Source organism: Python bivittatus, unplaced genomic scaffold (assembly GCF_059951505.1).
Source record: "Python bivittatus isolate LINGU-HERP-01145 unplaced genomic scaffold, Pbiv_v1 ctg000080_np1212, whole genome shotgun sequence".
NCBI classification, from domain to species: Eukaryota; Metazoa; Chordata; class Lepidosauria; order Squamata; family Pythonidae; genus Python; species Python bivittatus.
The window spans coordinates 89,195,767-89,218,345 of NW_028277035.1; the positions used below are offsets into that span (position 1 = coordinate 89,195,767).

Genomic DNA, 22,579 nt, shown 5'->3' on the forward strand with positions numbered 1-22,579 from the left:
GGGGAATTCTGGGAGTTGAAGTCCATACAATCTTAACGTTCCCAAAGTTGAGAAACACTGGTCTACAGTAATTGTTATTTGAGGGAACCAAAAGGGGGTCTCCAAAGGTACAGTATGCAGAAGAACTCATGATCCCACAGAATCCACACCAATAATGGAGGCCTGACCATGGCCTTAACCTGAAATGAGTCTTTCTATCACTACAGTTCCTTATCACAAGGGGTTAATTAGGAGATGGAACAGCCACACCTCCTTTCCCAATCCAGTCACCTGATTTTTTTTTATTCCCAAAGAGTTGTCATGAAATCATAGAGTTGAGCTTTGCTACAGCATGGTGGGAAAAGGAACCAAATGGAAATATGATCACTGTCCCAAGAATTTGAGGTTCTGAGTCTGAAAAAAGCTAGAAATATCTGCCATCAACTAACAGTCTATTGGTCATCTTCAAGCCAGAATTGTCCACAAAGCATCGGTTGTGTACTAATGATTGCAACTAAGGAATAACCCCATCTCACTTGAATGAAACGTCATTTACTGACTTAGGGGCTGGCTTTCTGAAGCCATTTATGCAATTGCTTCAGACTGGCTCTTTGAAGAACCTCAAGGGATTATTACTTTCTCTTTTGAAGACTGTGAAACTTGCTTCTGCCATCAATAAAAAGCTCCAGAAGATGGATGAAGATGGATATATGAGTATAGATCCAAAGAAGAGAGATCATCACTTGCCAGCCTCTAAAAGAAGCAAAGGTAATGACTTAAAGCTATTTTTAAAAATTATTATTAATATTACATTCTGCAGATTGGCAGTAAGTTAAAAAAAAAAGGAAAGTTAAGAAAGAAGTGAAAATGAATCCAGTCCCTAGGAGTTTAATCTTTTTTTACTGTAGAAAAAAATTGAGAAAGTAGAGAATGTTTTTCTTAATATCTGTGTGTGCATGCTGAAATCTCTTTGTACCTGGAGAGTACATGTGAAATCCAGAGACTAAATCTGACATTTTGATTGGCTGGCAGGGTGAACAACTCAGCCTGTAAACATTGAAGCCAATTTGTTCATTTGCTACAATGGGACAAGATCCTGGAGAGATTAAGAAATAGTTTTAAAACTTGTCATAACAATGGAAGTTGAAGTCCGCACATCTTAAATCTGCCAAGGTTGAGAAACACTGCTCTAAGGACAGCCCCATCTGCAGGTCGCATTCCTGGAGCAAAAGAGGATTAGATGCTCAGGGCAACAAATTGTACGCTAACAGACTTTCCAGGCTGCTGAAGGACAAGTGCATTGCAGGTTAACACGGCCATCTGGCCGTGCCCTAGAAGGTGTCTCTCATAGGAAAGATTCAAAACACACACACCTCATCCCCATAATTTTCTTTGTTAAGTTAGCTCTGCCTGTAATTCGTTGTCTCTACAAAATGTGATACTCCTGGCAGTATGGTGCCAGCTCTGCGTGAGGAAGCAAAACACTCCCCTCTCTGAAATTGTCCATAGCTCCCACTTGTGGCCAAAATTTGATTGGGCTGCTCTGAGAGGAACTGAAATCCACCATCAGAAAGTTGCTCTATTTTGGCGTTTGCAAAAGCCGCTGTCTAATCTGTCATCATTCGCCCATTGCTGGCTCCGAAGTCCTCCCCTAAGGCCTTTACAGAAAATTGGTTGCAAAAAGGCAACCTGTTTAGCTTTGAAGTGCAACAAAATTGAATATATAGAAATTGCATAAGAAGAAAGAAAGAAAGAAAGAAAGAAAGAAAGAAAGAAAGAAAGAAAGAAAGAAAGAAAGAGGGAAGAGAGGGAGGGAGGGAGGGAGGGAGGGAAGGAAGGAAGGAAGGAAGGAAGGAAGGAAGGAAGGAAGGAAGGAAGGAAGGAAGGAAGGAAGGAAGGAAGGAAGGAAGGAAGGAAGGAAGGAAGGAAGAGCAAGCTCAGGATGCCATATCTCTTTATGTTTCATTTTAATTTCTACTTTGAAAGTATTCTCATGACTCTTATTTCTGGTCCTTGTGCTGATCTTTGCTGCACTGAGGAGTTAGTTGAACCAAAAGGAAACAGATCCACTAACCAGCTCCAAGGGAATACTGAAGCAATTCCTCTTCCAGCATCTTCTGCAGGGGGTGAAGAATGATGGACCCCCTTCTGTATGTCTGTCATTACCTCACATATAAGTACGAGAGGAGCAGAATTTGTGGTGCGACTAAACAATGCTGCTTTCATAATTTTGATAAAAGCAACAAGATCCTGGGGACACCCGTGGCATTCTGCTTTATTTCCCCATACAATGTCCCGGTGCAGTAGGTTGGGCTGAGTGTGTGTGTCTGGCCCCAAATCACCCTGTGAGTTTCCACTGCTGTGGTAAACCTGGGCCTAATTCAGTATTTTAATCACCCCCACATCCTTATGGAAGCTGATGGAGGGGTGGAAGGCTAAACTGTAGGATTAATATCCACAGATTGTTCCTTGAATCTCTGGTGCAAAATTGGGCTTGGCATTTCGGTGGCAGGAAACGTGGCCCTGGCTGTGCTTTTGATTCTTTTTATGCTTCAAGGTAAGACAAGTTTTGCTCTGTTTTCCCAGTTTGTCATGGTTTTCTCTTGCCACAATACATAGCTGTAGGCAGGATGTACGGGACACACACAAACACACAACCTTATTCACACCCAAAATGTAATCCTTTGAATTTATGAATTGGGCTCATTGGGGAGGAAATCCTTTGAAATGATTGAATCTGAGAGAATGGTACTTCTTGCTGATATTTTACTCTTATTCACAGGGACTTTGTTTTCTTAAAATCACTTGCAATCAGAAAAGTACAAAAGTCCAGTGGGTTCTCAACTTACTTGAGGCAGCTTGTGAAGCAATATAAACCAGATGGCATAATGGGATGGATTTAAACTCAAATTATTTTTTAAGGTTTCCTGGGCCATGCTGACTCAGAAGTTCCACATTACCAGATCCGGAGTTGCATGCTAAACTGTATTCCTTGTCAATCAGCTACAAACAGTATAACAGGTAAACTCCAACTCTTCTAGCACTGAGCTACATGTTTATTCCTCTTTGTTTGTGGTTTCAAAAACATACAAATGTGGTGGGAAAGCTCACACACCTGTGAGGTGTTTCAGGAAATGTACATTGCTCCAGTGACAGGATGATCTAGTGCCGTGTTTCTCAACCTGTACAACTTTAAGGTATGTGGACTTCAACTCCCAGAATTCCCCAGCCAGCATGGGGAATTCTGGGAGTTGAAGTCCACATAATTTAAAGTTCCCAAGGTTGAGAAACACTGATCTAGGGTCTGTTGAAGCCCCATGATAGTCATTTTGGGTGTCTAGCAAAGTGGGCATTGAACTGCAAAATAAAGCAAGGGTCATCTGATGTTCCTCAGTCTTGAACATCTCCTTTGGGAAAGGAATATACCAACAGCTCACTGCTTTCTGTAGTTATTATGCTCTCCTCTGGCAATGTACATTGCTAGAGAAGCGGGCCATTCAGTTGCAACAAGAACCAAGGACAAAGAAAACAGGAATCACTCATTTGGAGTTTGGGCCATATTCCCCTGTCTGGTCTTTCTGCCTGAGCTAAGAAATTAAGCTGCTCGTGTTTTTTCCCCTTTGGGCAGAATCCAGCAGAAAATGAAATGTTTTCCTCATGTATCAATGGGAGAGATGTCCGTTCAAAGTCTCATTTCCAGATGAGGCCAATTTCAGGAAGGGTCTAGTTCAAGCACATCCCCAAAGGTGATGAACTAGAAAAGCAAAGTGATAAACATGAGTTCAAGAGAAAAGTCCACTCTCCAGTGATGGAGTATCAGCCATCCCAGAATGATTGTGCCCTGAAAAACACAGTGGGGTAGCTCAGCGCTATTTATAATAAATTCATTCCTTGAATCTAGATCCATATAAAGTCAAAATGATACCCCCCCTTTTTTAGAGGAACAGTTTATAAACACTACGGAGAGGAGCCTGGGCACTAACACAAGTGAGACAGATCCCCAAGTAGAATCTTTACCCTCCTGTCCCTTCTACCTGAATTCCAGGGTATCTGAGTGGGGCTAGTCCTCTAGATGAAATGGTTGTACATAGGGAGCTATTTACTCTGCCTCCTGCTGCTGCTGAATGGGGACATGTCTCCCTTCCTGGAATTAGGGCAGAGAAGACAGAGAAGCTTATAAACTGACAGCTCCAGGACTGTCAGGCTTAAGCAAGTCCTGGAGTGCAAGGTGGAACAATAAAGACATGAAGGATTTAAATTTTAATAGAGGCAGCAGAGGGAATATCTGAAAAGAATAGGTGTTTAACATCTAGTTTACATGGCACTGAGATCAACACACCAAAACTAGCAATGGTTAATTTGAACAAAAGAGGAAGGGAAAGTGGGAGGAAAATTGGAGCTCCAATCAAATCTCACTTTTACAGACAAATGGAAGAAAGGGGTGTCTGTTAAAAACAAACATCTGTTAAATCAGAATTTATGGACATTTTACACAATGGCCATTTTGTACATAATATATGCAAATCTTATGTACATTGTATAGATCAATTACATAAAGTCACTTTGTCATTTATTTTAAATTACAGATGTTTGCATAACCTAGATAACATTTACATAAAATATGAAGTCAGGGTTTTTTCCATTGCATCCAGAGTCAACAGATTGGGTGTCTGCAAAATAGAAAGTTTACTGTATATAATTGAGCAAAAGTGACACTGAAAAGACACCCAGTTCCCAGATGCAATTGCCCATACGTTTCCAGCCAGCTTCATCTTGTTTTTTATTGTTTTATTGATCATATTTATATAGCCACCCATCTCACACAAAGTGACTCTGGGCAGTGTACAACAATCACTTCCGCTTCTCCCAAAGCTTTTGAGCAGAAAAATCCTACACCCTTAATGCTACACCCAGTCAGACAAAATCTGTTTCTTTATTAATTGCATAAGAAAAACTAGACGGCATAAAAAAGATGGTAATTCCTTCTCCCTACCCCTTTTCTTTCTTCCACACAGCAAATTTGACTCTGAATCCAAGCACAGCTCATCCCCAGCTCTACGTATCTCCTGATTTGAAAAGCGTGAGATGGAGAGGAATGAAACAGAATGTGAACAGCAGTCCTCTGAGATACGACGTTATGGCCAGTGTCCTAAGCCACGAGAGCTTTACCTCTGGGAAGCTTTGCTGGGAGGTGGAGGTGGTGGAGGGAGGAGACTGGTGGGGGGTGGGAATTGTTAGGGAGTCTGCAAATAGAAACGGGGCAATTCTCCTTGAACCTCGTGGGGGTTACTGGGGAGTGCAGCGAATTGATGGAAAGTATGAGGCGATCACTCAGCCCAGGACAAATTTGGCATTGTGCCATCCCCCAAGAAGGATCCGAGTTTCCTTGGACTATTCAGAAGGCCTTGTGGCATTTTTTGATGGCGATACGCATGCTGAACTCTTCACTTTTCCTAAAGCAAATTTTGCTGGAGAGAAGATTCACGCTTGGTTTTTGATCTATAAGTGGAACGGAGAGCTCCTTCTCCACCCCTGACATAATGGTACAAAGGAGGTCATCACGTTGGAAGAACTTCAGACCACCTGCCTTAAGCTCTCTTCCACTCCTTCTGTTCCTCTCTGCCTCCCGCTACCACCTGCCCCTGTCACTTCCCTTCTCCTCCCTTTCCCCTTCTGCTCTGCTACCACCATTTTTCATTCTAAATCAAAGATCCCTTAAGTTGCAGTAAGAAGCTGTGTTTCCAAACGATACTTCTCTTCTAAGTCAAAGACTAGAAGAAATAAATCATGTTTCAACCTGTCTTCTAAATCTGAGAGCAAGTGCGCCGGACAGGACCAGTACACAAATAATTACCCTGACACTGAAAGCTCACCTGCCAACCCATCACCCCAACATGTACCTCATAGCCATTAGCTCTCTGTGTGCTGCTGGCCGCTCCCTGTCCCAAACTTTCTGACTCCGTCATCCAGAGGTCAAACAGCAAGGCTTCCAGTCAAGGAAGGGCAGCGCAGGCAGGGCAGGCCATGGTGGGTGCTTGCTTCCTTCTACTTCTGTGGCCCCATGCACCTTAATGCGATCAAGAGTCAAGTTGCTGAAGTCAGATATTTAAGATGTGAGAGCACCCCATGTTTTTAGATGCTCAGGGTTGGTGCTGAACGATGTACTTTTAAGCTCAGAAAGAAGGACGTGTCTGAGAAACATGAGCTAGATCACCCTGAGATGCATCACCAAGCTTCTGAGACCTCCATGCAATGCTCATTCCATGTTAAAATCACCCCGACCCATGTTCTTTTTCACTTCTCTAACTTGCCGGCCTGGTGTAGCGGGGAAGGCTTCAGGCTAGAAACCGTTTCTAGTCCCGCCTGAGGCACGAAGCCAGTGGGGGGGCCTTGGGCCAGGCCCTCTCTCTCTGCCCTGGGAAGGAGGAGGAGGAGGAGGCCAGGGCAAACCACAGCTGAAAATCTTGCCAAGAAAACTGCAGGGATCGCCAGGGGTCAAGGCACAAGAGAAAAACAGAAAAACCTCTCAGCAGCAGAGCTCAAGAGGACAAAACTTGATATCTTTGGTGGGCGCCTTTTTAATATAATACTTTAGCAAAAAGACGAGAAGTAAGAGAGCCTGTAGGCTTATTATCTAAAAGTCAGAACACAAAAGGAAAGGGGTCACATGGCTGCCATGAGGAGTATCCACACCACAGTCAGCAAAAGCCCTTGGTCCTTGGGTATGGACCTTGTTCCTGTTCTCATAGATGCCCAAACGTCAAAGTCAAAGTGTTCCCAGTCTTTCATATTCAGAGTCTAATTAAAACAACCTTAAAGTCTTCACCATTCTTTGCCCCTATCAAGTCCCAACTTGCACAGAGACTTTTGATGGGAAGAAAGGCGGGTGCCCAGACACACTGCGGGACCTGCTTGGCTGGTTCAGATGCACTATTGCAACCTAGATATTCACAGTTCAATGTTTTCCATACTGAATTTAAGAAAGAAAATACATTTTCATGTTGTGTATAACTCCTGTATAGAATTCATTGGTATGTAAGTTGGAAGCCATCAGCCCAGATGGCTTTAAAACAGGTAAGACAAATCCTATGAGCAGGATGGTCAAATAGAACCTCCATATGCACAGACCTAGTGAAGCAGTGTGGGGTAGGGGTTAAGGAGCAGGAAGACCCAGCTTCTAGTCCCCCCTCAGCCATGGAAGCTCCTTGGAGAACTTTGAGCCATTTATTCTCCCTCAGGCTAAACTACCTGATTGGATTGTTGTGAAAGTTAGGAGGAGGGAGCAATATGTATGCCACTTTAGGCTTCTGTGACAAAAGGTTCAATAAAAAATGAAATAAATAATAAAGTGGACCTTAGAACTTATGTTCAAGTCAACAACACCCTCAAACTCTATTTATGAAAAAAAAAATCTGTATAGCCTCTTTGGAAGCCAGCTGTCGAACTATGTCATTGCTGATCATCATCGTGATCATTATTATTACTATTATTATTAATTTCTATCTGCAAGACCCTAAGAGAAGTAAGCTGGTGAGGTCAGGTCAAGAGAGTGAGTGGGCTGATGATATGGGTGGGACATAGGTAAGTATGTGGGACCAAGATAAACATCTCCATTCTTACATATCATTCTGTTTTTCACTGTTACTGTAAGACTTAGCCTTCAGACTTGGTGTGCAACTTAGCCTTGGAGGAATAGAAAAAGAATGGGTGGAGCCAGAACAAACACTACATTTAATTCCCAATTAATGTTGGCATTAATTTAATTTATGTCTAATGGAAGGGAGAGTCTGATTGTCTACAGCAACTGTCGTTTGAGGGAACTACAAGGGGGCTCCAAAGGTATTCAGAAGAACTCAAGATCCCACTGAACCCTCATCAACAATGCAGTCCTGAGTCAGTCGGAGCTCTTAACCATATCCTGGAATGATTCAGTTACCTAGGGGATGTGACAGCCACAACTCCTTCCTAGGACTTTCCCAATCCAGTCACCTGACCTCTTTCTCAAGAGTTGTGGTGAACTCCTGCAGCTGGGCTTATGCAACCAGGTTGGGAAGAGGAATCCGATAGAAAAAGCAGAAATGTCTAGATCCAAGTCTGAATCAAGCTAAAAACATCCCTCAGCTAACTATCCAGTGATCATCTTCAGGCATCAGTGTGCATCAGTTCAGTACTGCTGATTGTAACAAAGGAATAAGCTGGTTTCCTATCCCACTTGAACAAAACATTGTTTACTGACTTCAGGACTGGTTTGTGAAACCAGTTACATAATTGTATCCGACCAGCTATTTGAAGAACCTCAAGGAACTGTCACTTCCTCTTTCAAAGACTATAAAACTTGCTACTATTGTTAAAAAAAAGATCTGGAAGATGGATGAAGATGGATATATGAGTATAGATCCAAGTAAGAGAGATCTTCACTTGCCAGCCCCTAAAGGAACCAAAGGTAATGATTTAAAGCTCTTTTTTTTCTTTATTACACACTGCATATTGGCAATAAGTTTTTGTTTTTTGTTTTTTTAAAAAAAAGGAAAGTTAAGAAAAAGGTGAAAATGAATCCAGTCCCTATTGTTCCTGGGAAAAAATAGTGAAAGAAAACACTTTCCTTGATGTCTGTGTGTGCATGCTTCCATCTCTTTCTCTATATCTAGCAATTACATCTGGAACCCAGAGACTAAAATAGAAATTTTGATTGGCTGGCAGGATGGACAACTGACAGTTAATTTGCTCATTTGGTACAATGGGACAAAATTCTGGAGAGATGAACAATAGTTTTTAAATAGGAGTAGAAGTTTTTATAGAATGAAATATATTAAGTTTCCTCCTCTCCCTAGCACAGCTCTATATAATGCGTTAGGTTTCTTGTTTTGCAAATGTTCTTCAGAGAAATCAAATAATCCCATTCTTGTGCCATCAGATGGCCTATTGTTCTCCTCTTCCCCCACCACTTAATGATCCAGTTATATTAGTTAGGAGAAAAAAAAGAAAAAGGAGACAAAAAGGAATACAGGCATAATTATGTCCATATGATCTGAGGCCTCTGAAGATAAACTGGTACTCTTTGTGATTATATTTTCATATATATGGGAGGGAGGGAGGTCTTCAGAGAGCTTAGTTTCCATTTCTGGTGATGTCTACTATATAAAAACGGCATATTGAGAAGAAGAATGCACATTTAGCAACTCAACAGACTTCGCCCACATTTTGAGTATTCAAAAGGGCAACCTGTCTGCCTGCATGTGAATGGAAGATGAGGCTTCTGAGTCCTGTGGTGTCCTTTGCTGGCGTGTGCATTTATCTGGGGTGGGTTTGTTTTTTCATGTAGAGCATGTAGTCCCAATTCACAAGAATCCTTTGATTGCGAAGGTCTTATGGATGGAATGGGACTGTCTCTATTTATTGACTGGAAGAAAAAAATTGAAATTGGGGAGACTTTTTCCTAAGTAGTATGATCAGGCTGTGTTTAAAGAATTGAGCAACAAAGCAACTTTAGGGAAACACCTAATTTACATAGTGGCTGTCTCTTACTTTAATAGTACATGTCCTCTTATTCTACTTATTTTTAATGTTCAGGAAGATCTGCAAGTCCCATTTTCAGCTCTGAGGAATGGCTGTGAAGGTCAGGGACTGGGATCTGCCCAGGTCCTATCAGCCGTTGGAAGCTGTGGTCCACAGACCCCTCCTCTCTGGTCCCTGTTTTCCAGAGCAGCAGGAGAGTGGGACTGTTCAGATGGGAACAGCACCAGATCCATGATGTGGTGGTGGAGCTCCACAACCTCATGGCACAACCCTCCCTCACCCACAAGGGAAGTGCTGGGCTTACATATGATCCCTGGGAGGTGGAGGTTGCTGGCTAAAGAGATCTCTTCTTGGTTCTTCTGAATTTCCTCCCAGCCTTAGAGTAGAGCAGCTTGTAAACAGTCTGGTCCACCCGAGATTGGACCATATTTGTCTGGACTGGTAGGAGGATTTCTGCCCTGGGTACGGAGTTGAACCAGAATATTTTATTGATTGATTGATTTATAAATTAAACTTGCATGCTGCGCATCTCACTATAAAAGTGACTCTAGGTGGCTCACACATATAAAGCATAAAAACAAGGCCTCTTCCAACCCTGTGATTCTATGGTGCTATGATTCTTTCTCTCTATGGATGTCCCCAGGTCTAAATTCTGGATTTTTTTCTCCTGCCTTTACGTTTTAATGGACTGCAGCCACCTTTTTCTGAGGCATCCAGTGTCAGCCCTGTGACAAGGGGAGGAGAAACAAAGCCAAGGGAATCCACTAATCACCTTCCTTTACTAGTCCTTCCTTAACACTCTAAGGACAGCACCATCCATCAGTCTCATTCTTGGGGCAGAAGCAGATTCGGCAATCTGGACAGCAAATTTTAGGCTAGCAGACTGCTGAAAGATAGGTGCATTGCAGGTTAACACGGCCATCTGGCCGTGCCCCTAGAAGATATCTCTCATAGGAAAGATACAGAGCACACACACCTTATCCCCATAGTTTTCTTTGGCAACTGCCTATAATACCTCCTCTGTGTAGAACCTGGTCCTCAAGGCAGGCAGGCAGGCAGGCAGGCAGGCAGGCAGGCAGGCAGGCAGGAAGGAAGGAAGGAAGGAAGGAAGGAAGGAAGGAAGGAAGGAAGGAAGGAAGTCTAAGGAAGTTAAACACTCCCCTGACTGAAATCACCCTATGCTCTGGGGAATTATCTTGGACTCCAACTGAAGGATGCCAAGTTGCTCTTTCTGGTCTTGGCAAAGGCTGCAATCTAATTTTTTGTCATTCTCCTACCGCTGGCTCATATGTCACAAAAAGGCTTTCCAAGATATTTGTAAAAAGACAACCTATTTCACACTGAGCTGGGAAGCTTAGTTGCCATGTCTTTTTTAAAGAAATAAAAGAAGATTATGGTGGTACTGATTTATTATTGTTGTTGCCTTATTCGTTGCGCACTTCCAGATGCACACAACAGTGTACACAGCATCCCCTCCTCTATTTTCCAACAGGAGCATCCCTTTAAGGTAGATTGGGCTGAGAGATGATGACCAGCCCACAGTCACCCAGTAAATTTCCATGGCTGAAGGTGGATTTCAAACTATTCCAGTAATGTAAATTGATGAACTTCACAATTCCCTTCCAATTCCACAGGTCCTTCCATGAATCCTCTCTGCTGGAAAATTTTGCTTGGCGTTTCATTTGTAGGAAATGTGATCCTGGCTGTGCTTTTGATTATTCTCACTGTTCCAGGTAAGAAATAGTCTGCTTTGTTCCTTCAATCTGTCATCGTTCTCTCCTGCTACCATACAGAGTAGCAACGTATCTGCTAAACAGGAGTGATGCATCTAAACAATGATGGCTTAGGATTCTTTCTACTACTCAGGTAGTATTTTTTATTGTCGCATTTGTCACAGTAGCACTCTTTGCTGTCAGTAGGTAACCAAGGTATACTGGGTGAGCAGAAAGAATGCAGAGGGCCTCATGGCATCTTGTGCTTTTCCCATCCCATTAGCCGAAATGCCAACCATGCCTACTGGAAGATCTGAACAGACTCTCAATAGGCAATTTATCAGTCCAAGTAAAGAACATATCTTATGCCGCATACATCACTTGTAATTTGTGAAATTGTAGAGAGTAAGGGAGATAGCCTTGAGAAAGATAGGCCCAATCTGTTCTTAAAGCGACAAAGATATGGCTTCAGTCCAAAACAAGAAGAAGGTATGCGTTCAGGCAGACACCTCCCAAATTCACATGAGTATACATCATACATCATAAATCATAAATCATATCTGAGATGATTTACATGAGATCGTAAATCATATCTGAGATGATGTAACCCTAGACAAATGTGCTTCTTGACATTTTACTCTTATTCATAGGGGTTTTCTCTCTTAAATTAACTCTTTAAACCACCCTCTGCAAAAAAAACAAAATAACAGCAACAACCCTACACAATTCTAGGTTTTCTGTGTAGTTGAGGCATTTATTTTGTAAACCAGAATAAACTATCTTGGATGGCATCCATGCTCTAAAGTCAAATTATTTCTTAAGTTTCACAGAAACTTGATGTTCCAAATCTTCCACCAAAACATATCGCAAGTTGCACGCTGAATTGTATCCCTTGCCGATCCGCTAAGGGCAGCATAACAGGTAAATTCTGCTTTTTCCAGCATGGAGCTAGACTCCTCTCTGCCTGTGGTTTCAAAGATATTCAACATCTGGCCTAAAAGCTCATACATCAGTAAATGACTTCAAGAAATACGTTTTCTTCCATTGACGGGACCAGCATATGTTTAATGAAGTCCTGCTATGGCCAATGAGGGTTCTTATCAAAATGGGCATAGAACTGCAAAACAAAGCGAGGGACATCTGATGTTCTGACATTGCTGAAGACCTCCTTTGGGGAAGGAATATACCAACAGCTCACTCCTCTTTGTAGTTACTATGCTCTGCTCTGGCAGTTGCATTGCTAGAGAAGTGGGCATCCGATTGCAACATGAATTAAGCATGAAGGAAACAGGGATTGCCCATTTGGGGCTTGGCCCATATTCTCCTGCCTGGTCTTTCTGCCTGAAAGCTACTTGGGTTTTCCTCCCTTTGGGCACAATCCAGCAGAAAGTGAAATGCTTTCTTCAAATATTAATAGGAGAGATGTCAACTAGAAATGATGCATTACCAGATAAGGCCAATTTAGGAAAAGGTGTATTTGGAGTCTATCGCATCACTCAGCCCCATTTATAACAAACTCATTTCCTGAGTGTGGATGTTGATATACCCTGGATGATGCCATTTTAGTAGAGGAAAAGTATATGGACCTTACCATGGAGTGCCATGTCTCACAAACACTAATACAAGCCAGAAGGATCCCAGTCTGAGATCCCCACTTTCTACCTGACTTCCAGGGTGTCTGTATGGAGCTAGTTCTCTACATGGATTGGTGGTAGCTGGACAGGTAGCCACACTACCACTGCCAGTTACTGAATGGGGAGATTTCCCTCATCAGCTGGAATCCAGGTATTGCAGAGGATTTCCCTTCCTTAGTAGGACAGAGCATTTCAATAAATGGCTCTGGTTTTCTGCTTTTGACCAGGCTGGCAAGGCCCAAGGAGGTTCTGGAATGAGTGGTGCTTCATTACAAACCCAAAATCACAGTAATAAAAAAAAGAAAAAAGAAAAATGTTTATTTTAATAAAGGCAACTAAGGAGAGAGGTGAGGTGATAAATGTCAAGTTTACACGGCCTATCTGTATATTGTAGTTAACAATTATTAATCTGAGCAAAGAGAGGAAGGGAGCATGGGAACAAACCTGAAACTGCAATCAAATCTGGATTTTACAGAGTATCACAAGGAAAGGGTATATAGATTTGACAGAATGGACATAATTTGTAGATAATGTATGCAAATATTATGTAAAATGTATATACCAATTACGTAAATAATGTGACTTTATAATGTACATAAAAGTTGTTTTTTTCCATTCCATCCAAAGTGTATTGTTTGGGGGCAGAAAGTAAAATAGAGGTTTTACGATATACATACTGGAGCAAAAGCAACAATAAGAAGAAATTAAATACCTTGATGTAATTGTCTACAGCACTGTTTCTCAACCTTGGGAACTTTAAGATGTGTGGACTTCAACTCCCAGAATTCCCCAGCCAATACGCTGGCCTAAGGAATTCTGGGAGCTGAAGTCCATGCTGGCTGAGGAATTCTGGGAGCTGAAGTCCATGCTGGTTGAGGAATTCTGGGAGTTAAACTTCTCAAGGTTGAGAAACACCGGCCTCTAGTTTCTTGGCCAAATTTATTTTACTCCCAGGACTTTGGGGTAGAAAGCCATCCTCTTATAATGAGGCTGAGAAAATCTGTTTCTTAACCAGCTTCCTTTTCTTGAGGACTTCCAGCCAAGCCTCCCTGGGAATGAAGAAACTTCTAACTTCTTTTCTTCATGAATCCCACACCCCTTCCCCTCACTGGAAGAGGGCCCTTGTCTGAGAACTATAGAGTCACCAATTTGTGAGCAACCCTCTCGGTCTCATAGAAGATATGATTTTCCAATTGCAACATTTGTATTAATTACATAAACTAGATGGCATAAAAAAGATGGTAATTCCTTCTCCCTACCCCTTTTTTTCTTCCACACAGCAAATTTGACTCTGGATCCAAGCACAGCTCATCCCCAGCTCTACGTATCTCCTGATTTGAAAAACATGAGATGGAAAGACATGAAACAGAATGTGTACAGCAGTCCTCTGAGATACGACGTTATGGCCAGTGTCCTAAGCCATGAGAGCTTTACCTCTGGGAAGCTTTGCTGGGAGGTGGAGGTGGTGGAGGGAGGAGACTGGTGGGGGGTGGGAATTGTTAGGGAGTCTGCAAATAGAAATGGGCCAATTGTCCTTGAACCTCGTGGGGGTTACTGGGGAGTGCAGCGAATTGATGGAAAGTATGAGGCGATCACTGATCCTAGAACAAATTTGACATTGTGCCATCCCCCAAGAAGGATCCGAGTTTCTTTGGACTATTCAGAAGGCCTTGTGGCATTTTTTGATGGTGATACGAATGCTGAACTCTTCACTTTTCCTAAAGCAAATTTTGCTGGAGAGAAGATTCACGCTTGGTTCTTGATCTATAAGTGGAATGGACAGCTCCTTCTCCACCCATGAAATAATGGTACAAAGGAGGTCATCATGTTGGAAGAACTTCAGACCACCTGCCTTAAGCTCTCTTCTACTCCTTCTGTTCCTCTCTGCCTTCCACTACCATGCACCCCTTTGACTTCCTTTGTCCTTTTCCCTCTATCGCAATTACAAATGCCTCCTCCACAACCACCAAGGTCTCTTCTAGATCAACAGTTTCCTGAACTGCAAGAATTAGCTATGTTTCAAAATAAAAATGTCCTTCTAACTCAAAGAACTGGAGGAATAAATCATGTTTCAGTCTTTCTCCTGAATTTGAGAACTTTGCTGGAAACCTTGACTTTGAAAGCTCAGCTGCCAACCCATCACCCAAACATGTATCTTCTGGCCACTGGCTCTCTCTGTGCTGCTGGCAACTCCCAGTCCCAAACTTTCTGCTCTGGCTCCATTATCAGTGGGTCAGACGGACTGTCCCCAGTCAAGGAAAGACAGAGCCGGGCATTCTGGACACTTGCTTCTCTTATCTCTGCTCCCTTATGTATCCTGATGTACTAACCAGATAACTGAAGTCCAATATTTAAGGAAGGACAGAACCCCAGATGTTTTAGAAAACACAGATGTATGTACATTTAAGCACAGAAGAGAGGACTTCTCTGGGAAATCCTGACGTGTGGTAATTATAATAAGCTAATGCTACCGTAAGAAAGAGGAAGATTTGAAGGAAATCATGACTACATTGATGCACTTTCATCGGCCAGATTATCCCTAGATGTGTATTTAAGCCTTTGAGACCTCCACCCAATGCTCACTGCAGTTTAAATTATCCCCCAATTCCATATTCTTTTTCATTCCATTAATCCCTGAGCAAAAGATCTCAGCAAGGCCAAAGGTTAATTTCTTGCGCGATGCCCTTTCAGACAAAAAACTTACACAAGAGTTTACAAAGACCAGAATTAAGATAGTCTGCAGATTTAGAGTTGAAAATCAAAACACAAGGAAAAGAGGCATGGAAAGGAAGTGTGAAAAAAACCCTCCAGCACTAGATTCTTACTTACCAAATTTGGCAATCGGACCTGGATATAAGCAGGTTTGCAGTCTCCTTGCTGTCCTATTCTCCTTCTATGATCCCCTTCAAACAGAAATAGAACAACTATAGCAAAAGGAAGCAAAGATAGTACCAATAGTTATAGGTGCCTTAGGCACAATCCCAAAACATCTGGAGCACCACCTGAAGACCATCAGCATTGACAAAATCACCATCAGTTAATTGCAAAAGGCAGGTTTACTTGGAACAGCTTCCATCCTGCAACGATACCTTTAACACCATCAAACAGCAACATCTGCCTATCCCGAGTCCTTGGCAAGGACTCGATAGGTGAATAAAAATGCCAGATCCAGTCTAAACATCTAGCTGACTGTGCGACCAATCATCATCATCATGCAAACAAATATAAAGAAAAATAGAATGCAATATAATAATTCTAAATCCAGCATTGATGGCTTGTTCATGTTGACTCTCCTTGCTGCTGGATGACAGTGGAAGCTATTCCTCCTTTTGTTCAGGGCTTGACCTTCACCCCATCTATAATCATCAGCTGCATATATTTTGGACCTGATGGCTCTTTTGATCCATGCTGTACATTGAGGAGCACGTTCTGCTTAGCACGATTGATCAAACAGAGCGTTGTGAGCTAATTAAGCTGACAAAGTGTGTTTGACGATTATTATCTTCACACATGGAATTTCCTAATAGGAATGTGTACATTAATCAGCCACATCACTCACTTAACACGGTAGCGAGAATTGCTATCACGAGGAGTATCTACACCACAGTCAGCAAAAGCCCTTGGTATAGATCTCGTTCCTGTTCTTCTCATAGGTGCCCAACCACAAAGTCAAAGTGTTCCCAGTCTCTTATATTCAGATTCTAATTAAAGCAACCTTAAACTCCTCACCATCTATAGCTACTTCTTTGCCCCTATCAAGTCCCAGCTTGCACAGAGCCTCTTGATGGGAAGAAAGACGGGTGCCCAGACATACTGCGGGACCTGCTTGGCTGGTTCAGATGCACCTAGGCATTCACTGTTCATAGATGTTTTCTATGTTAATTTAAGAAAGAAAATAGCTTCTCATGCTATGTATTATTCTTCCGAGCATAGAATTAATCAGTACAAAACCTGATGCCATCAGTCAAGATGGCTTGAAAAGAGGATCAGATACATTCATGGGCATGGTGACTAAATAAAGTTTCTGTATTCTGAGCTTAGTACAGAAGGCTGGGAAGAGGAAATAGCTGGAAGGAACTGGAATGACAGGATCTCATTCCATATAATGCTGATCTCAGCCCATATAGTGCTGAAAACACCTGTCATCAACTTACTATCTAGCAGTACTTCAAGTACTAGACCTTGTAATATGAGTTCTGGGAGCAATATGGCAGGCCCATTGCCTTAAACCTCTGATTGGAAAAAGTATCTGAATGACCTCTGTGAGAAGCCAACTGTTGACTAAGTCAGTGATGGAGCACTGTTTTCTATCAAGAGCCAAACAGAAGAACGTAGGCCACATCAGATCAAGGAGATGAGTGGCCCATGAATATACATGAGAAGCCAAGATGAAACATCTCAGTTCTAACAGATTAATGTTTTCTTGCAATGTTTTCTCAGCTGAAGGTTGTATTTAGCCTTTGAGAGAAATGTAGGGAACAGGAATATAAAAGTGTGCATTAAGTACATTTAGATGGAGCCCAAACTAACAGCATGTTTTAATGCACACTGAAATACTTACATTAAGCTCACATTCATTTACTGTAATTCTGATGGGAAGGAAAGAGGGATTGTTTGCAGCAAACAAGGATTTGAAGAAATCTCAAGGAGACCTCCAAAGGTATGCAGAAGAATTCATGATGCCATCACATGCTCACCAGCAATGGAGTCCTGAGCCAGTAACTCTCATGGCCACAAACTGGACTGGTTTTGTCACTGCTTTGCACTGCAGCAACCACAACTCCTTCCCGCTCCTTTCCCTGATCTCCTCCTCAAGATTTGGGGTGAACTTCTGGAGCTGAACTTACTACAACAGGCTGAGAAGAGGAAGCATATGGAAAGGGCAGGAATGGCTGGATCTCATCCTGAATAGGGCTGAAAATATCTAATTACCTAGTGGTCATCTTCAGGTCAGAACTGGCCCAGAGGGCCTCAGTTGCCTATAACTGATTATTACTAAGGGAAATCTTTACTGGCATAGAAGTTGGTTTTGGTAATTGCATTGTTGGCTGTTTGAAAAACCTCAGAGTTGTCACTTCCTCTTGTGAAGACGGTTAGACTTGATCTAAGATGGATGAAGATGGATATATGAATATAGACCCAACAGGAGAGATCATCACATGCCTGCTCCCAAAACAACCAAAGGTATTGACTTAAAACTCTCTGTTTGTCCTCTACTGCACTCTACATTAGCAGAAACTAAAAGAAGGAACATTAAGAAAAGGGAGAAAGTGAATCCAGCCCCTGGGCCTTTTCTTTTGTGCTGGCCTTGCTCTTCTATCTCTCATAGGTAGGTGCCTAAGCACAAAGTCCAAAAAATGTTTTTCCATGAAGAAGAATATAGAAAGCAGAGGTTGAGGTTTTTAAAATCACAATAAATTTGTCCTTTGAGTACAATGGGACATAATCCTGGACAGATTAAAAAATATTTTAACTTGTCAAGGCAGCGGTACTTTTTCTAGATTGAACTTCCTACAGCTTTCCCTCTCTCCCTCTCCCTTCCTTCCTTCCTTCCTTCCTTCCTTCCTTCCTTCCTTCCTTCCTTCCTTCCTTCCTTCCTTCCTTCCTTTTACAAGGAGGTCCAAGAATCCCACTCTTGCCCTGATCAGACTGTTCATGGCTTCATTTTCTACTGTTTTTCTCTTCCTCCATCATCAAACAACCAAGTTATATTATATTGTATGCTAATTGCCTGTAATTTATTGATATTCACGATAATTCAGCAAATAAATTGGGCTTCTTCCACTTCAACCTTGGAAGTTATTTCACCGAATCTGGAATCAGATCCCTCATTCACCTGTCCCAGACAAACGTGACATGATTTTGTACCCCAAAATCTCCACCATTGATACAACCAGTAGCCTAATCCTTACCTTCACCCTAACCCTGGATTTCAGGCTGAAAAAAGATGTTGGCACAAAAACCAGAATCTCTACTCTAACCCAATTCTTACAGCATTTGATGCAAGTGATTCACATATTTGATGTTTCTGAATATTTAAAACAGCAAGCTTGCTGCACGTACATGGACTGGGTAATATGTTATGTACTTTGCTGGTGTTCACATCTGAGGAGACTTGAGTGGCCAGTTTCAGTGTCTTGATCTATTTTATTTTAATATTTTACCGTATTTTACTTGCTTCCTTTCCCATCTAGGAACTGGGGTGCCAATCCTCCTGAATGGATTAATAATTAAGACCTATGGAACAGAGTAGGTCCGTTTTATTTAATTTATGCCAATGAAGAATTGAAATTGAAATCAGCAGAACTATCCAAGTGTTTAAATAACAGAATATCAGAACAATTGACGAACATGGAAACCCTAGTTTACATCCTGGATGTCTCTTCTCTCTTATTTTATTTACTTCTTATCCATAATATTCAGGGAATTCTATTTTCAATACTTTGGATCCCAAATCATGGAGCATTTCCCCCCATTAGCTCACATGCTAGAAAAGCATGGTTCAGTCCTAGCTTTGTATTTTGTCATTCCTTCTGCAGCTTTCTCAAATGTCATATTTCTCTCTTTTTGGGGGAGGGGGATCCTTATTTATTTATTTTAACAAGTTTTACCAAAAAGCCTACGAAATGGAAAAAAAAAGAGAAAAACATAAAAAAGAACAAGAAGCATAAGAAACTAACGAAAAGAAAAAATAAAGGGCAGGCAAAAAGGTTCTCTTCATGAAAGAGTTGGAGGTGTGGATCAAAGGGTCCTGTCTGTTTAGCGTCTCATGACTTACTAAGCCCACAGAGGCAGTAGAGTGTCGGTAGTCAGGAAGTTACTCTGTGTTCTTTTATTGTACAAAACAATTTATAAATAAATAATATAAATACAATAATATTTTATTTATTTTATTCTTTATTATGTCATTCTACCTGGTTTTTGTCTAAGGCAGGGACCTCTTTGGGGTTTGTGGATAGATTTCAGGGGGTCTGTGAACTGGGATGGGAAAAAATATCCCTCTTCATTTTCACTAACCTTCAACTGAAATTTAGCTTTTTGTTCAATAATGAAAGTAGGCAATAAAATAATGTATAGCTTCTAGACTCCAAAAATGTTTATTAACTTCAATAAATCTCACTACTTAGAATTAGTTGATTTTTTGAAATATTTTGATAACTGAGCAACATTGGTTTCCTATGTAATACAATCTATACATTTTATATGATGCATTTAAACAGATGTTTTCTCAGAAGGGATCAGTACATTTCACTGCAGGAGTCTGTAGGTTGCACCAGACTCTCAAAGGGGTCCATGGCTCAAAAAGGTTAAGAACCGCTGGTTCTTAAAGATTCCTAAACGGAGGTCCCTCCCTTCTGCGCTACATCCTAGGCACGCTTATATGGAACAAATGCTCTTTGACTCTCCTACTGGTAGGATGTAATTACTAGGGCTAGGCTTTGCCTATTCCAATAATGTATTTCCTGTAAATAAATTTCCCCTTGTGACAGTTATAAAATGAGCTTCACTAATCTCTGCTTAGCTTAGATTCCCCCTGTAAGGAATGCTTTCTCTCTCTCTCTCTTCCATCTCCTACAGAAATCAGGTTTTCTACTTGGGGCCAAAGTTCAGTTGAACTACTTCGAGTGGTAGATGAAATCCTCTATCCGCAGCCCCATATGTTGCCCATCTTTGACCTCAGCAAAAGCTGCTATTTAATTTTTCATCATCCTCTCACTGCATGTTCTTAAAACACCTTCCCTGAACATCTTTGTAAGAAGGCAACCTATTTAACTTTGAAGCAGATGGTTAGGCTGTAAGGGCTCTTGGTTTTATACTTTATTTTAACTTCTATTTTTGAATCTTTATTATCATTATAACTAGGAATATTTGCTGATGGATGCCTTGAATGTTAAAAAGAGAAAAAAACAACAACCATAATCATTTATTCATTGGATTTACAGTATATCTCACTTTTCCTCCAGGTGCTCAAGGCAATATGCAGATGTTTGCAGGAAGGAGCAATGTGGGGCAAGTGATGCAATGAGCATCATGATGCAAACATGAGCCTTTGCATGCTTGCGTGTGATGTCGCAATGAAGGTACACAATGGAGCTTTGGGTGCAAGAGGTGTTAATAAAAAGTTGTGAATTTGCACTGTTTCTATGTGTCTAATTCTCTGGGTAAAAGAGGACCTGAAGTTCTCCAGGTGCTTTCCAATCCTTAATATCACACTTCCTATAATACAAAAATATTGTACCTTAAAATGGAGGCAGAGACAGCAGTGGGCATTACACTATCTGTGAAGTACATCCCTTTTCTTGCTCATTTATAAACCCTCATGGACCATGGAAGCCCTACATGAGGCCCATAACCCGCCATAGTCATGTCACTGCAAGGATGCATGGTGCTGACTTGATGGATCTATTCCTCTATAGCAGGGTTCCTCAATCTTGGCAACTTGAAGATGTGTGGACTTCAACTCCCAGAATTCCCCAGCCAGCCATGCTGGCTGGGGAATTCTGGGAGTTGAAGTCCACACATCTTCACGTTGCCAAGGTTGAGAAACACTGCTCTATAGAAATCAATGTCTATAGCACTGGAAGTTTCTAATAAACAAATCTTCCTGTACTGATATCCTTCACTTCTGAGTCTCAGCAGCATAAACACATGAATGGAACCTGATATATAGTGATCCTGGGTAGACCAACTTTTCCTTTTGGCACAGCATTGTGTAGGAAACACAATTTTAGTTTTAGGGACACTGGATCTTATTATAGAGTAGAACTTACTTATTATAGAATATAATACATATTATAGAATATGTAGATTCCCTACTCAATACACTAAATACCCATGTATTTTCTCCACTCAAATACCATTCAAAAGCTTCAACTGTTCCAAAATGCCGCAGCCCACATGCTTACTGAAAAGTGGCAGCATTGAATATTACATCATTGCTGCACTGATTACAGACATGTTTCCAAATGCAATTTATTTATTTATTATTTATTTATTTATTAAATTTTTCAGCCGCCCGTCTCCCCCCAATGGGGGAACTCTGGGCGATTCACAACAAACATTAGAACATAAAATATATAAACACATAAAACCTTAAGTTAAAACATTACTAAAAGAAGAAGGAGAGACCAAGAGGATGAAAAATCTGAGGCTGAAGGCCGAAGGACCCTATGGGGCTAGCCATCCCCATAGATTCAATATGCTGTTTGCTACCTATAAGGCCGCAATGGTTCGGGGCCAAGGTATCCTGGAGATGGGTAGTTATCTAAAGTGAATGAACGAATAAATATAATTCCATTCAGATTTAATAGACATTCTACTTTCATTGACACCTCTTCTCTGTTAGTCCATTAAACTGAACATCTGCCTGTACTTACAGTTTTTATTATTCTTAGCTATGATTTTGTTACGCACAACTTTTCTTAACTACTCCTTCTCCTAAACACAGTAGACAGTCTGCCTTACAGGAGTGTTAGTGAAGAATACTGAACTTCTACAGGAGACCAACCTCTAAAGATGAGACCAACAGTTATTAATATTATATAAAGCTAATATTATATGCAAGGTGAATGGAGTCAATCACAGTGGCAATGGGTGCATCCTTGGAAGACCTGAAGGACTAAGTTTGGGAGAGATTATCATGGAGAAAATCTATGTAAGACTCAGCAATGACTTGATGGCACATAATATATATAAAATCTCAACTTGAGAGCTGTATAAATATATGAAAGGGATCTT

At 41.3% G+C, this 22,579-nt stretch overlaps 2 protein-coding genes across 2 annotated transcripts; both read left to right on the forward strand.

Annotated features, from left to right (window-relative positions):
- The first annotated feature begins 563 nt into the window (after nucleotides 1-563).
- Nucleotides 564-5,781, forward strand: LOC148216797 (butyrophilin subfamily 1 member A1-like). Its single transcript, XM_088134615.1, has 4 exons — nucleotides 564-747; nucleotides 2,441-2,536; nucleotides 2,902-3,000; nucleotides 4,995-5,781. The coding sequence occupies exons 1-4, from the start codon at nucleotides 567-569 to the stop codon at nucleotides 5,513-5,515; spliced, it is 897 nt and encodes a 298-aa protein (XP_087990741.1). The 5' UTR covers nucleotides 564-566; the 3' UTR covers nucleotides 5,516-5,781.
- Nucleotides 5,782-5,926: 145 nt separating this feature from the next.
- LOC103055716 (butyrophilin subfamily 1 member A1-like) lies at nucleotides 5,927-19,766 on the forward strand. The gene is made up of 4 exons (XM_007441471.4): nucleotides 5,927-8,422; nucleotides 11,130-11,228; nucleotides 12,030-12,128; nucleotides 14,122-19,766. Exons 1-4 carry the CDS (start codon nucleotides 8,347-8,349, stop codon nucleotides 14,640-14,642), a joined length of 795 nt encoding a protein of 264 aa, XP_007441533.2. The 5' UTR covers nucleotides 5,927-8,346; the 3' UTR covers nucleotides 14,643-19,766.
- Nucleotides 19,767-22,579: the final 2,813 nt, after the last annotated feature.